Source organism: Pieris rapae, chromosome 1 (assembly GCF_905147795.1).
Source record: "Pieris rapae chromosome 1, ilPieRapa1.1, whole genome shotgun sequence".
In the NCBI taxonomy this organism is placed as follows: Eukaryota; Metazoa; Arthropoda; class Insecta; order Lepidoptera; family Pieridae; genus Pieris; species Pieris rapae.
Window position 1 is genome coordinate 3,376,221 of NC_059509.1, and position 15,198 is coordinate 3,391,418.

The 15,198-nt window shown below is 32.1% G+C and overlaps 1 protein-coding gene across 1 annotated transcript; it reads left to right on the forward strand.

Moving 5' to 3' along the window:
- Positions 1 to 2,112: 2,112 nt before the first annotated feature.
- LOC110994788 (glycine-rich cell wall structural protein 1.0) lies at positions 2,113 to 5,287 on the forward strand. The gene is made up of 5 exons (XM_045629550.1): positions 2,113 to 2,410; positions 2,779 to 3,019; positions 3,758 to 3,958; positions 4,390 to 4,567; positions 4,969 to 5,287. The coding sequence occupies exons 1-5, from the start codon at positions 2,153 to 2,155 to the stop codon at positions 4,985 to 4,987; spliced, it is 897 nt and encodes a 298-aa protein (XP_045485506.1). The 5' UTR covers positions 2,113 to 2,152; the 3' UTR covers positions 4,988 to 5,287.
- Positions 5,288 to 15,198: the final 9,911 nt, after the last annotated feature.

The following is a 15,198-nucleotide window of genomic DNA, read 5'->3' on the forward strand; positions in this document are numbered from 1 at the left end:
GCTATGCAACACATAAATTATTCGAAAGATAAAAGTTCCGAATAAGATACTTGGCATTTGATGACAAATAGCGCTATCTGACAGTCGTGAAACGCAAAAATACTGTTTATCCTACAAATAAGTAACAAATAGCTTATTTGGAACTTATCCGGACATTGTGAAACAGGCCCTAAGTATCACAATACAGTGAGTAAATGCTGTTAGCGATAAAGCTACACTGCCACAGAGATCTTTTAAAGGTTTTATTTTTAATCTCCTATTTATCATTTTTATGATTATTATTACTATTTAGGTTAAGATTATTGTCAATAGTTACTGTAGATTTGTGTGTTGGTTATTTATATTACCTAAAATAATAATTTAAAAAAATAATAATAGCAGAACCAATACGGTCTTAAATATAGTATTGTTTTGTGTTTCAAATTCTAAAATAACGATAAAAACAATTATTACGGATAATCTGATTGTTGAGACGGAGAACATAAGTCAGGAAATTATATGATTGAACTGATTATTTTGCGTTCTCAACATAATATTGTATTGAATTATTTATAATAATTTTTAATTTATTATGTTATCATTATTTTTTCAAAAGACTTATCATGTGTGTACATCGTAACGTGATATGTTAGCAAATAAGTGGCAGTGCGGTTGTAATGATATGCAGAATTGTTAATTACCTTTACCGAGATGTAACCGGGCTTCCCACTTTACAAGCCGTGTAATCATATCACTGACTCTATTGTGTACAATGTTTCAATCACTGTTTCTAATGAAACCAATGTTGTGCAATAAATCAATCATAATATAAGAATGCTTTTACCAAATTTAAATATATATTGAGGATATAAGTTATAGTCTTTACTGACGTGTCGAGTTTAAGAAGCTGAAGTAAAATTTAATTAAGCTTGAATAACAATTTCAATAACCTTAATAACCTTCAAGTTTTTAAAGACGGTCAAAAGTATCAAAAATTTGTATAATCTACTGCGTAATGTAAGATGCAAAAACTTTACGCGATGAGTAAACTAGTTAAGCGGACAGAACTTGTTTTGAGCTAAAAGCATTATAATTTTAAAACGCCCTCTTCTGGTTCAATGTACACATCTCCTTTTATTCAACAAACAAAAAATAAAGTCTGACTGCACTGTTTATATTAAAGTATATAGGATAACACATGACAGAGTAGTCTAAGTATTGTGTGGAACTTTAAAATAGATTGAATTATAGAATTTATTTTGTTTTCGCTTCTTTGAGTTTGGATTTACCAACTCATTATTTTTGAATGATCCAAAATTCACATTTATTCATAAAAACCAAATCTGTATTTTTTTGAGTTGAGAGGATGCTAAATCCCACTAAAACATCTCAGTCCTCCACACGCCCTTGAGATGGCCCGTCGGGCTTCGCCAAGTCGTTCAACCCAATGGAAAACAATAAATTGCTTTATCTGCATGTTATCTATGTTTTCATCTCAGCGTAACATAATTTGACATATTAAAGTTCTAATGGTGGAGCAACCTACTTTAAAAAGGGAAAAAATATATATATAATAAATTCCTTTTTTGTTCTTCAATCCCCACTGCACAAAGCACCTTTGTAAACGCACTTGATATTAAAACAACAGACTGTAGACAACATCACAAAGCCCGGTTTGCGGGAATATCCAACCGAACGTGTAACGACTTCACAAATAGACAAGTTTAACATGTTGATTATTATAGACATTCAACCACATACCGCTAAAGTAATATCACTAAAATTTAATTTTAAACTTTATCCCGAATTGGGCAACATAAACTACATATATTATTCCTCTTCTCTAGAGAACTTTTTTCCATCATTGAGCCTTTGGTGTTGAAACATAATTTTAAATTTAATCAATGTTCAGTTACTTAAAAAATTCGTTAAGTAACTGAACATTGATTGGATTTGGGGAAACCATAAATATAATGACGAAAAGAATTATGGATTAGAATTAAAATCGTGTTTTAACTCTATTAATATAATTATCGGACTTGTTCCATCATTGTTTTCAATCGTCATCTTGTATGTTATGACGTTAGTGTGAGAAACGCTCAGTGACGTGTTTTGTGGTGTCCAAGAGTGTTGTATAAATAGGTCGGTCGCGCGGCAGCTGGCAGTGACCGCGATGGGCCTTTGGTGTGCAGTGACGTTGGTGGCGGTTGTCGCCACCGCTGGCGCATCCCTACATGACAACCGCCTTGATGATAGGGTAGTGATGGTGCTACCGGTGTTGGCGCCTCCTAAAGACTCTCCGACTCGCGCCACTGACAGATCCAGGCAGTTCCCTATACTAATACTGTTGTCGCAGAGGAATACTTCCCAAAAGTTAAGAGAGCCAGAGGCTAAGTCACTAAATTACAATCAACAACCTATATATGTTAAGGTAGGTATTTTTCTTACCTTTTTATATAAAACCTTCATGATAATTTATTTAAACTATTTGAAGTATTAAATGAAATATCTTTTACACCATCGCGTGAGAATGTTACAACGCTTAATTAGTAGGTTAACAGGTCTATATATTGTTATAATAATGTTAAAAACCATTACATGTTAATTAAATGAAAATAATTAGTTATGTGTGCTTTAAGCATTAGTGCATAGATTTGCGAATACGTATCAATATGTTTATTTTAAAATTCAAATAATTCGTTCAATATAACTTTTTTTTCTTATTCAAGCAAAAGCATTAAAGGTCTGGTATTTTAAAGTCAAAACACAGGCTCGTTTCATAAGAATATTATGTTGCAGAAACTAGAAGACCAAGATCACCCTGGACGGTTAAATAGGCAAAAGCGTACCCTGGGAAAACTTCTACTTGGCCACGGCGGTGGGTTGTCCTTTGGTGGAGGACATAGCTGGGGTGGAGGAGGTGGTTACGGAGGGGGCTATGGTGGGGGCTACGGTGGCGGACGCGGCTTCGATGGAGGCTATGGTCACGGATACCAGGAGCCACAAAAGACCGTTATCGTTAAAGTCATAAAGGAGCATAGTAAGTGTTTCTTTCTGATTAAGACTCCAACAGGACTGACAAAGGTTATAACTGATAAATAATAATCCCACTCTGCCTATGTCGCTTATATCAATAAACCACAACTTTTTATAAAAATATAACAAACAACAAAATATTTCAACAAAATGGATATTAAGTATTAAAGCTTCTTTTAATGCTTAAAATCTGTTCAATATTGCATTTCAATAAGTCCTTAACATAACTAATATCCACAAATCTGGTAAGATATATTCTAGACAACGTCATATCATGTTTTAATTTGTAATTAATATGTTAACATATACATAGTAGGACAAAAAATGATTCACACAGTAATGGTACGCGAGTTAATTTATTCATGTAAATTTAAATATTCTCCTTATTTCGAAATAAACATACTAAATTACTTTAAGTTGATGGTATCAATCCTTTATTCATTTGATAATCCTTAAAGACTGTAATGTTTTTTTAAAGATATAATACAATTTAAAACAACCACGGGCGCTTCAACCTTTAGGTTTTGGAATACAATCAATCCATATTTATAGGCCGCTACATTCACCGTCGATTTTTGTGGCTGTGGCATTTCGGTTCCTAGTTTTGTCTTATGATTTTTTTCCTTCACCATACACAGTGCACAGGCGTGATAACGACGTAGGGTTGAAAGGGGCACGTTTTAAGAATAGGATAGCATTTTTATCATATGAAGTAAGAAATTAATTTATTTTCTGTTTCTAGCTCATAGCCACGGAGGCCATGGTGGTTACGGTGGGAACTATGGTGGAGATGGTGGATATGGAAATAATGGCGGCGGATATGGAGGTGGTGGCGGATATGGCGGCGGCGGCGGCGGTGGTGGCGGAGGCGGCGGCGGCGGTGGTTATGGTGGTGGCAATTGGGGCGGCGGCGGCGGCGGCGGCGGCGGTGGTGGATACGGAGGTAAGAAATATTAGTAGTTGTATCTACGTCGTTTTTCTTTTCAATCTATTCACAGAACGCCCATGTACAAATACAATTCAGAGCTTCAGAGTTATGGTTTCATATTAAGTAACATTATTTCTATTCCCAAATGTCCACATAAGGTGCGGCACATGCAAACTTATACGTCTCACTACAAAGGCAACGTGTTCGATGACGTTCGAGCATACTCCTGAAGCTATGATACAAAACTCTTATGGCGCTCCTAGTAATATTGGGCAATAGTCTCCGTGTACACACTTGACAATTTACCTAAATATCAAAGAGTATAGACAAGACAAAACACAAAACAAAAAACAAAGACACTAGTCTCTGTAAATCGTGACACTACTGTAATGAAAACACGATACAGCGATTACAACATCATATAAAATAATTCTTACTATTTCCAGGAGGTGGAGGTGGCGGTGGAGGTTATAGTGATGGTGGCTCCGGTGGCTTTAATCACGGCGGAGGTTACGGCAAAAATGGATACAACCATGGCGGCTCAACCGGCTGTGGTGGCGGCTGTGGGGGTAATGCACATTCTTCAGCCACAGCTACAGCAACAGCTACTGCCACAGTGAATGGGTAAGTAATTGTTTGTGTTATAATAATAGGGTTATTTTTATTCTTCTTTTCATCATGTAAAATAATGTCCGCATATAGAAAAGGAAACAACGCGGATTGTAAATACGGGGTTCGACCATTATTAAGTCACTCACACATTGTACATTATTCAAACATATACTTTTTTATTGAAGGTAAAATATCCAGTATCAGAAATAACTACTTGGACTTGCGTGGGTGGCTATAAACATACCCTTTACAAGGACTCGTTCAGTTTATACCCAATATAGATGCTATTAACAACACTAATTATGTGTCACTATAGAAAGATTAATCATAGTATTATCTCAGCTATGATTATGTAGCATAATTAATTCTCGCTGATCAAAACAAATGAATTACCGTTAATTTATTTCTTGCAGGTATGGCAAACGAAAATGAGTATTGGAGCAACGATAATACGGATGTGAAATATAGAAATTGGATTTATTTACCAACTTGAAATAACTATGGTATGGACGCATATGGCTCTAGTCCATACCGTTCTTCAGTATGGAATATATGTGTTACCATCTATTCGTTACCAATAACTTTTTGAGTATTTAATGGTCCATGTACATGTTGTTGTACATGTACAAATGTACAAAATGTTTTATGATCACGTATTTGAAATCCTTTAAGAAGCTTCGCTCAATTTAGTGTAATTAGTAATAAAAAGTATAATTAAAGATATATATAATTTATTTTGTTTTTTTCATCCTATTTGTTTGTCCTGTCAAATATAATATATAAACTTACATGCCGATTAAATGACAATACCAACATACTGTCTTTCTAGTTAATTAATATCTATACACAAAATAAAAAGAATTGTACGCTACATTCAACTATTAATTTTAGATGTATTATCTTATATTAAACCTTATTATTTATTAAAAAGAGTGGCGGAGAGTTCATTGCCAGTTCCTCTCTTCCGTTCTACGCCCATGAATGAAATGTAAAATTAGAAGCATTAATTGTAAACCTATATATATAAGAAATAATTTTTGACTTTGACTTTTTCCTTATAACTTTAAGTCACAAAAATGCAGGAATGTGATCAGTAAGCATCATGAGTAGCGCGGCAGTATTGCCAACTATTATTTCAAGATAACGTCGATCAGGACAAATGACTCGCACACAATTTGTACAAAAACAGTTTCTTAATAAGAGTCAAACTGCGTGAAAGACACGTAAAAATGATTCGTAAGAACAAATATAAATTACATAATTACTAATCTGTAAAATAACTATTCTTTTATCAGGAATATTTTTTAATATTAGTTTTCTAGTCCTTTAATTCGGGAATAGTGTTCATATGAAAGTCAAGTAACATGATGTAAATTAACTCAATATTAACTGTATGACTATATTTCAAGTATAAAATAATCATATAACTTAGTAGTATCGTTACGTATATGTTTTTGTTATGATCCTCGTGATGACACGTAATCTTACGTTAAGATTATAGGTTCACCTTCGATGGTTATTGTTTATTCCGACAACAAATACATACTAAACCCGGATATAAAGTAGTTAAGTATAGTCACAAAAACCACAACGTGCCAAGTATCAAGATACGATAAATTAATAATAGCTTATTCTGCGAACGTCTTCCTCACGCGGTCATTATATAATACCTCACACAAAGACGGTATTTCCTGTTACATTGAATATTAAAAACTTGCTCTTTTTAATTATTTCATAATAATTAATGTGTCAATGCAATTTACAAGGAACAATAAGTGTGTGAATTGTATCATGAATATTTTTTCCATGGACATTTTCTTAATTGCCTTAGGAGTATTCATCTACCGTATAATATTTTCTACGATATACTTTGATAAAGTAAATATATGGTATCGTTAGGTTGGTGATACATAAAGTATTTTGGAGACTAAATCTAGCGATTGGTAAAATATGATATTTTAATTAAATAATCCTAATTTATCGTCAACATAGTAAATATGAGACTCATCTCAATGTCATTCTTACAACTAACTAAACTGGAAATTAATGTTTCGAGAATATCTTCAAGGTACTACAATAAAAATCAAAGGGTTAATTTAGATATTTGTAACTTTTATAGCCTTTTTAGGATTTAAGTATAATAAATTTAGAATTAGTTTGATAAATCTAGACGCAGTAGTAGACGTAGCTCTCGGATTATTCGCAGCATCAGGATAGATTTTCGTATTTATTTATAATATAACTATTCATAATAAAATATGACTTTACAAACTTGATATAAGGCTAGTCTCCACACGTCAATGGTGGACATTTAAAACAAAACGAATGTAAGTTATAAATGAAAAATTATGTATATTAACAATGTTTTAATAATAAATTATTAGTTTCAATGTTAAATCTAATCAAACAAACATCGTGTAAGAAAGCATGCGCGAGTGCATGAGTGTGAATATGTGTGTGTGCGTATAATACACTCTATAATTGAGAATGTGGTTAAGATAGTTGTAACATAAGCGTGCGCTGTCTGGGTTAGTTTTTTTGAACCTTGGCTGAGGCTTTAGTCATGCCAAAACATGCAGTAAGGCTTCTATTGAGTTGAAATACAAATCGGCTAGAATAATTTTGATTTATTTTGTGAGAGTAAATCGGAATAGTTTGTCTATCTCAGAATCCGTAGATCGGGTGATTTTTTTATGAAGAAAGGGAAATAAAAAAAAAACATTATAGAAGCATAGTACGTAGTTTCGGCGTCACAGATAAGAAACATATTTTCTAAGATGTATCCGGGTTTATTAGTCCATAGAGTTTGTGATATTTAAAACTGCTCGCTAACGTCCAAACCCAATAACCTATCATTTTTAACCTCATTTTTATCCATTTTTAACCACCTGGGATAGACACCATTATCCAAATAATAATAATTATTAGCATTGCTTCGATACAAGGTATCTATGGTAGGTCGGATTGGTGTATGTGGATAGACATTTGTATGAAAATGACAGTTCAACTGTGCTCAAATGTCCTATCTTAAGATTTTAACTTACACTAGTTTTTAAAATAATTAAAAGCTATTTAATACTGTTTATTTTAACATTATATGTTCGGTTTTATTGACTTTGTTTGGTATATACTGGACTTGGACCCCTGACCTGATGGCAAATTAGTTCAACGCTATAGGTTAAGCGTAAGAGTTCAACGCGGTTGCTGCTAATACAAAATAATTTTAAAATGTCTATGGATTTTCAACGATCCAAACATAACATACTGTCATATAAACGCTCACATAACTCATACGGCGAAATATCGTGAAGGAGCTTAAAATCGAAGGTGAGTACGTGCACAGCAATAGTTGCGTTAAGGTTAAATATTTAGGCAACAGATACAAGCCAAAACCAGGATTTCTAGCGAGGTTTTTCGTAAAATAAAGAAAAAAGAAAAAAAAACACTGTCATACGGTATATATTTAAAAAATAAGACCATGTCATTGGTACGTAATATTTTTAATATTAAGCATCTTTTATTGGAAAAGAAGCATGTAAATAATATTTATAGCTAAATGAATCAAGTAATAGTATGGTTTCGATGTTTGCAATCAGGCGTTTTCTTACGTGACAATGAAAGGCCAAACGTTTTGAATTTTATTGGTATTTGCTTGCCCATTTGTGACTAGACTTACCAGGTTATATGCAGTAGTAAGAGCTATTACTAAAACTATCCATGAAATCAATTCCTTATATGTATTTACAGCGTTAGGTATTAATATAGTGAAAACAGCAACTGCAATATACATTTCAATTCCCTCTAAAGTGGATTTGGCTTTTATTTTTAGTAAGGCGTCAGATAACCTATAAATTGCATGCTGTTAGCCTTGGCCTGTACTGAATAGAAATTAAACCAATAACAACTATTTATGTAGTAACATAATTGTCAAAAGACGATCGCGAGTGCAGCAACGGGCTCCAACTCATGAAAACATTTTCGGAGGAGTTGTCGCCCGGCCCTAGCTAGTAGACTAGACCTAATTTAAGAAAATAAGGTACTATTTTAAGGACGCTCTCATGTTGCCTAGTTTATTGGCCAGAGATCTATGTATAAAATAGAGAGAGCCTAAGAAATAGTAACAGCAGCGCTCTAAAGCCAAATGTAAGCTAATAAAAAATGTATAAAATATGTAATTTAGTTATAACTAATATCAAGAGAAATCATTTAAGAATTCATTTAATATTAATAATATTCATAGATTTTATTTTGAAGACAATAAGTAAACATTTTTATACTAAACGTGATTTCGTTATTACTAGCACGATAAATTGAAAAATTTATTAATTTTCAATTATTTATGCATTGTAACATTCAAATGAGAGATGGTATTGAATAATTTTTAAAAATAATTAAATATTATGGCCGAGACCTAGAAATACGCGAGCGAGGAATCCTTTGATAAACATTTATTTATGTAATTTTGATCGCTAACGTGCAGTTATTCACCTTTAGGGTCAATGTTCCTCCTTCTCTCTATGCTTGATTCTTAAGTCAGTCAACCTTTTAAATTAAATTTTAAAGGTAAGTCTCACATTTGAAACTCTTCTGTTATACTACTTATAATTAAATTAAAAAGGCAGCCATTACAGGAAACACAAAACTTATGCTAAAAATATTAAATAATTTTATTTAACATTTTCATATCTGTATTTACATTATATAAATATACACATACTTATATAATGTATTTATATAAGTATGTGTACAGATGGACAATGGTTATTTAAGTTTGTGGAAGATTCTTTATATATGCAGCTGGCTTGGCGTTTAACAATTATAAGTTTAAAAATGATAGATGAATTTAGATTTCAACTGAGCATCGCAACCATCGCAAACATCGCTACAAAGCAATCAATAAAAAAAAATATGTGTCAACAACCCGCAAGCAGCTGTAACATATTTCAATAAAACATTGACAGGATAAAATGTATGAAATCCTATTTTGTTAAATATTAAAATTTTTTGCATCACCACCATACTGTAATGTCTAAAACTAATCTAAAATTGGTAAAACTCATAGTAGTAGTTCGTAATTCAGAACCTTGCCAGAGAATGTCGGATCCTCATCTGAGAAGTTTACTGAACAGCACTTAAGTAATGACTGAGTACACAATCCGTTGAAAGCATTCACACAAATACATGTTGCATTATAAATTTATATTCAACTCAGAGAAAATATCTATATAATATGTATTGCTAAGAGTAAGTCATAAATCACGTTTCACTTGACTTTCCATCTCTGATTTATGAAACTTTGATATCTCTTATATTTAATTAATTTATTGTAACTACAATTTTATAAAAGAAAATGATATCAAGAATTTTCCACTATGCGAAAGAATTGCTTGTTTCATAAATGTTGTCAATTTTAACTAAAAAAAACATCTTTTAGTAATTTATGATAATTAAAAAAAATATGGAATTCTAAAACATGATTAATTTCGTATATTTTTGTTGTAAAAATGCTCTAAAATTAAATTATTATTATAAATGGTATTATTTCATTCAGAGATTTCGTAGGAGATTATTATTGTTTACATTTAAGCTAGCACACAGCAAAAATACATTTTCCAAATATTTTTTTTAAATTAAACAAATGATAAAACCAAGGTACACAGCCATAGGGAAGAAACTATTAAAATGTTTTTTTTTAAATTTGTTTTTATTAATTTATAATAATTACTATTATTACTATGTAGGGTAAGAAAATTGTAAATATATCGTGTTTCGGATTATACTAAATGATTGAATTTTCTTTACTGTACTAATAAAAATTTCATTAAAGATTAATATCTTACAAAAATAATTAAATATCTAAAAAAACTATAAAAAAGTCTGAACCTTATTACCATAGGTCACTTAGGGTCATAGATATGCTGAGTGACCCTTACCATAATTAAGAAGTAAAAGTTAGAAATTAAATTCCCCTATCTAGCTAATTATAAGACAAAAAACTAAAAGCTAAACTTGCGTAGGATAGGGCGATGCTGTTTTATTGCGGTGCTGTGCGCGCGCACATCACTCGCTAGGCGCCCACCACCACGGCTGGACCATAGACTGTTACTGTATAAAATTATAATAAACATAACAATAATGTATAAACTTTTAGTCGTGTGTGCAATGTATATTGTGATTACTGGTAAGATTCTTTATATATTAAAAAGTACATCCAAATGTTCATATACATATGTGGTATTCTAATAACTGTCGTATTATTAATATAAAGCATGAACACTGCCAATTAAAAAAATACAAATTGATGTGTATTTTAAGGATTACTATCTATTTATTTACAGTTATTTTTAAATACATTTAACTCGTTGTACGTCTATGTCTTAAAATATTTTTACTAAAGTTGAATTCGTCCCAACAAAACATTACATGACAAGTTGTTAAATTCATAATCGGTAAAGTTTAACGGGCCATCTTAATTAATACTAGACAATACTTTTAAAAGCATGCCGGCTTTACCCTACAAACCACTTGATGTTAGGTATAAACCGTGTCTACTACCATAAAAGTTAATTAACAGGTCAGTAAACTCTACATACTAATAATATTTATTACAATATAGGTAATAATTTAACCGTTACACACCAAATGGCGTACGGTCTCTGTTTGAACGCAATTATCGTGAAATATTTCAATACAAAACGATAACGAAACGATATGAATATATAATATTTAAATTAAAAACATTAACAAAACAATACCATAACATTAAATAATTAATCCATTATTGTATGAGGAATCGTTCATCGTTTTCAAGTCACGACAATGATTTGTTTCAAATGAATATTGTGTGTTCCGTGATCATGTCTAAGATAACATATTTTTTACTGATTAATAATACTAACAAATAATTCATTGAAGCCTAGTCATAATCCGTGTTAAATGGCGCGAGATTCGGTCTATTGAATTTAATTGTATCCAACAATTTTGCTTAATTGCTCGAGGCATTTCAAGGATTTTATCTAAAATCCTTAAAGTTTCGCAAACTTGATCATGTCAATAGTTGATTGGTGTATTATTAAATCGTCATTGTGTGATGTTGTCAATGCTGACAGCGGATATTGTAAGATTTTTAATAATCAATAGTGTGCAACAAGCTATGACACTTTTTCTTTTCCCGTTCCCTTATAGAATTGTATTATTAAACATAAATATCAAGTTTATATACCCACTGTCTAGATAGATCCAAGCTATTGCGTGTTATTTATCGTACAAGCATCCATCGTTCTAAGAAACTAAAAAAAAATTAAAAGCTACCTTCCCCGCTCACAAAAAACTTAATCGATTCAAAGATGATCACAACACAGATGTGAGTCACGCCGGCTCAACAACTTAGCATAACGTGACTCCAGCCGTGATCAGCAAAGACTGGATTGGAAGGAAATAATCATGACGCACCGGTTGTGTCATATTTTGAGAAATAATTGAAAAAAATAACTATAACATTTTGGAGTTTATCGTTAGCATACAGCACTAAAAGCCATCAGAAATGTTTGAAGGAAATTAAAAATGAACCTATCTTGTCAGTATCCAAGCTTTAAATTTGAATTAAAATACAAAAACGACGTGATCAACCTGTTCCAAGTCGGGTTCCACATGAGTGGACCGGACGATGACTCTTACTGCGCGCCTACTTGCCCCTATTATCATTATTGAAAATTAAAGCAAATAATTGCAAAATTCATTCAAAAAATTACAATTACCACTAATTATTTTGTAATTATGTTGGAAATAGATTAGAATATAACTTGACCTATTTTGCATACAAGCAATATAAGATTAGAGAATTTTGAAAAAAACTTACACGGTAGTAGGTATATCGTTAATTATCTATCTTCTACATGCATTTCGTAAAAATTTACTTGTAATGAAATATATGTGTTTTTCGAATACACGAACGTTTATAATTTATCAATCATACCTGTGCTACGAAATCGGAATGAACTAAATAACATATTATTAATAAAGTATGAAGAACATTTTCAGGGTTTATGTATTTCTATTTTTAATTTGCTTTATTATTATTTGTATATGCATGTCCTTTAGCTAGAATTGTTTAGATAAGTAATCAGTACTTAACTTTTAACCCGACTGACCTAGATTTGTTGCGTCTATCTAAATAAGTAAATACCTAAAGCCAAATGCATTTAATATGAAATATAATTAGCTCAAAATAAATTCGAATAGTTTAAATCGTGAATGAATTTTATTATATTAATACTCAGTAATGACTCAACAGTAATTCCGCTTTTCCTAGAAGCACTTGTATGAAAATTATCGTTACGACTATACTGGAGTCCGTAATGGGTCCGTTCCGCTCGCAGTGGATGTCACGCAAAAAATTCTGAATCTTTTTAAGCTTTCTTATAGGAAATATATGTTAAAGATATTTAGGTTTTTAGAGACTTAACTACTAATTATGGTGTTATCTTGAAATAGAATCAGTCACTTACGAATAGAGCATTACGTATATACTTACGTATATAATATCATTATGGACAAAGCTCATAGGTCCATTATAACTGAAGACTCAAAGCGTACTTACGTGTGCGCAGACACGATGTAAAAACTGTAACGTAAGTTGCTCTACATTCTTTTCCGACTCAAAAAAAGTAGGTAACTCGTTCTCAACCTGTTCCAAGATAGCTAGAAAGTTAATTTAATAAGGTTCCTAGAAACTTTTGTCTAATGAACGAAAAAAACGAATTCACATATTGACAGAAATAACAGTCCAGCTTTCTAGGGCTGACATATTTTTGCTTTAGCTAATAAATAAATACCAACTACTTCAACTGTACCTTTGTGTAATAAGATGATTACAGTTAGTATTCGAGGGGCAAAAACTTATGTCGGACCGTTAGGCGAAAGTCTTGCACTCGCGTCGTAAATTAAGCTTGATTTAACAGTGTACAGAAAACTGAATGTGCGCTGTGAGCTTCAGTCGGTTATCACGTAGAAATAGGCATAAATACCATATGTTGAAGAGTCAAAATAGCATGCAACTTGAAATAAATTATAAGGCAATGTTTGGGATTTGTGTTGGCCAATGATAGACAGGTGATAAGTGGAACTCTCGAAATGTAAATTGAACGCTTCGGTCAATGATCTGCTGCCTGAGTGATGCACCTAGATATTTTACATTTCAAAGAGAACACCTATATCCTAAATTATCGTAGTTCATTAGAGGTACGTAGAGTCGATCAATGGATTCGTGTAATTACGAAATACAGACATGACATATGTACTATTTTTATAGAAATTATAGAAAACTTTCAAGCACCTCTTATTTGAATTCTTCGCGTATTTGACAGAATAAACGCTCCTTATCCAGAACTTGATATATACGGTAGTCGGTAGTGGGATGATCAATTTAAAAAAGGCGTTTATAAGCGCCTATCTAATACCTAATCCGCATTGTTAAGCAAACAATTACTAATAAAATCGCAATGTAATATTTGTATCGTATTTTTGTAAAATTTTTATATTCACCATACTTGTCATATATTTTAGAATATACAGAATCTAATTGTTACTATAGAAAATGCATTATATAATATGATGTGATGTACTTTGATAAACAAATAATTTGATAAAAGAAATGGTAGGTTATTTTAAATATTTGCTGTACCTAATTAAAAAAAACGATTATCTATAATAATTAACCTTATCCTGAATAAAAAGATTGGCAAGTTGAATGACCGGCACTAACAAGGTAAGCGGTTCAAATAGATGCCTATCCAATATATCTATTAACAGATTTACGATGCAATACTCTCGCGCATTTCTTACCGCTTGCAAACATTCGTGATACCACACAAGTGATGGCGTGATAATGCTCTAGCTCTGTATTACGATTTACGTCATACAAAGGTTAAATATTAAATCACTACTGAGTTCTCAAATGATCAAAGAAACAGCAATGTATGTCAGTAGTTCATAAATATATATATAAATAGTCTCTTTTATTATAAAGATGTTTGAGGCGAAAGATTTTATTACGCGTACATAAAAGCTAACCTCGTACAATTTTAGTAAGCTTCAATCGTTGACCAAACTGAGTCTCGAAATTAAAACGCAGATTCTTAATTGTTTCCCTTCCAGATTATTTCACCTTCTATTTTTTCGCAGAGGCGCGGCCACGTTGGCAATACCTGCCAGCTGTACCGGGTTTCGTTCCTGTATATATTCAGAATGGGGACACACCACTTGAAGAAATTAACCCTGAATTAGCAGAGGCCTTCCACGCCCTCCCAGCGGGACGCAGCGCCCATCGCACCGTCGAAGCTGCCACGGACGACGCAGACATTCCAACTGTTATCGACACCCGCCCTTACGAGAAGAAGCAGTATGAGAAAAAGAAAAAGGCATCTTTCGATATTCCTAAACCGATCGAACAATGATTTTAATTTTGTACTTAAGTTTTTTATAGGATAGTTCGCATGGCGAAACGCTTAGCTTGCCATTTTTATTTAATATGATTAAAGAATAAACATTATTTATTTTTATGAATACTTCATTTCCCATTTAATGTACCCTTTAATAAAATACGTTTATTTTGGAACACAGGATCATAATGGTATCACTTATTC

Excerpts from the sequence above, each read along its gene's own strand:
- LOC110994788 (XM_045629550.1), top strand. The coding sequence starts at position 2,153 with ATGGGCCTTTGGTGTGCAGTGACGTTGGTGGCGGTTGTCGCCACCGCT. Across the intron at positions 2,411-2,778 it reads AACAACCTATATATGTTAAG|AAACTAGAAGACCAAGATCA; the intron begins GTAGGTATTTTT and ends ATTATGTTGCAG. Across the intron at positions 3,959-4,389 it reads CGGCGGTGGTGGATACGGAG|GAGGTGGAGGTGGCGGTGGA; the intron begins GTAAGAAATATT and ends TACTATTTCCAG.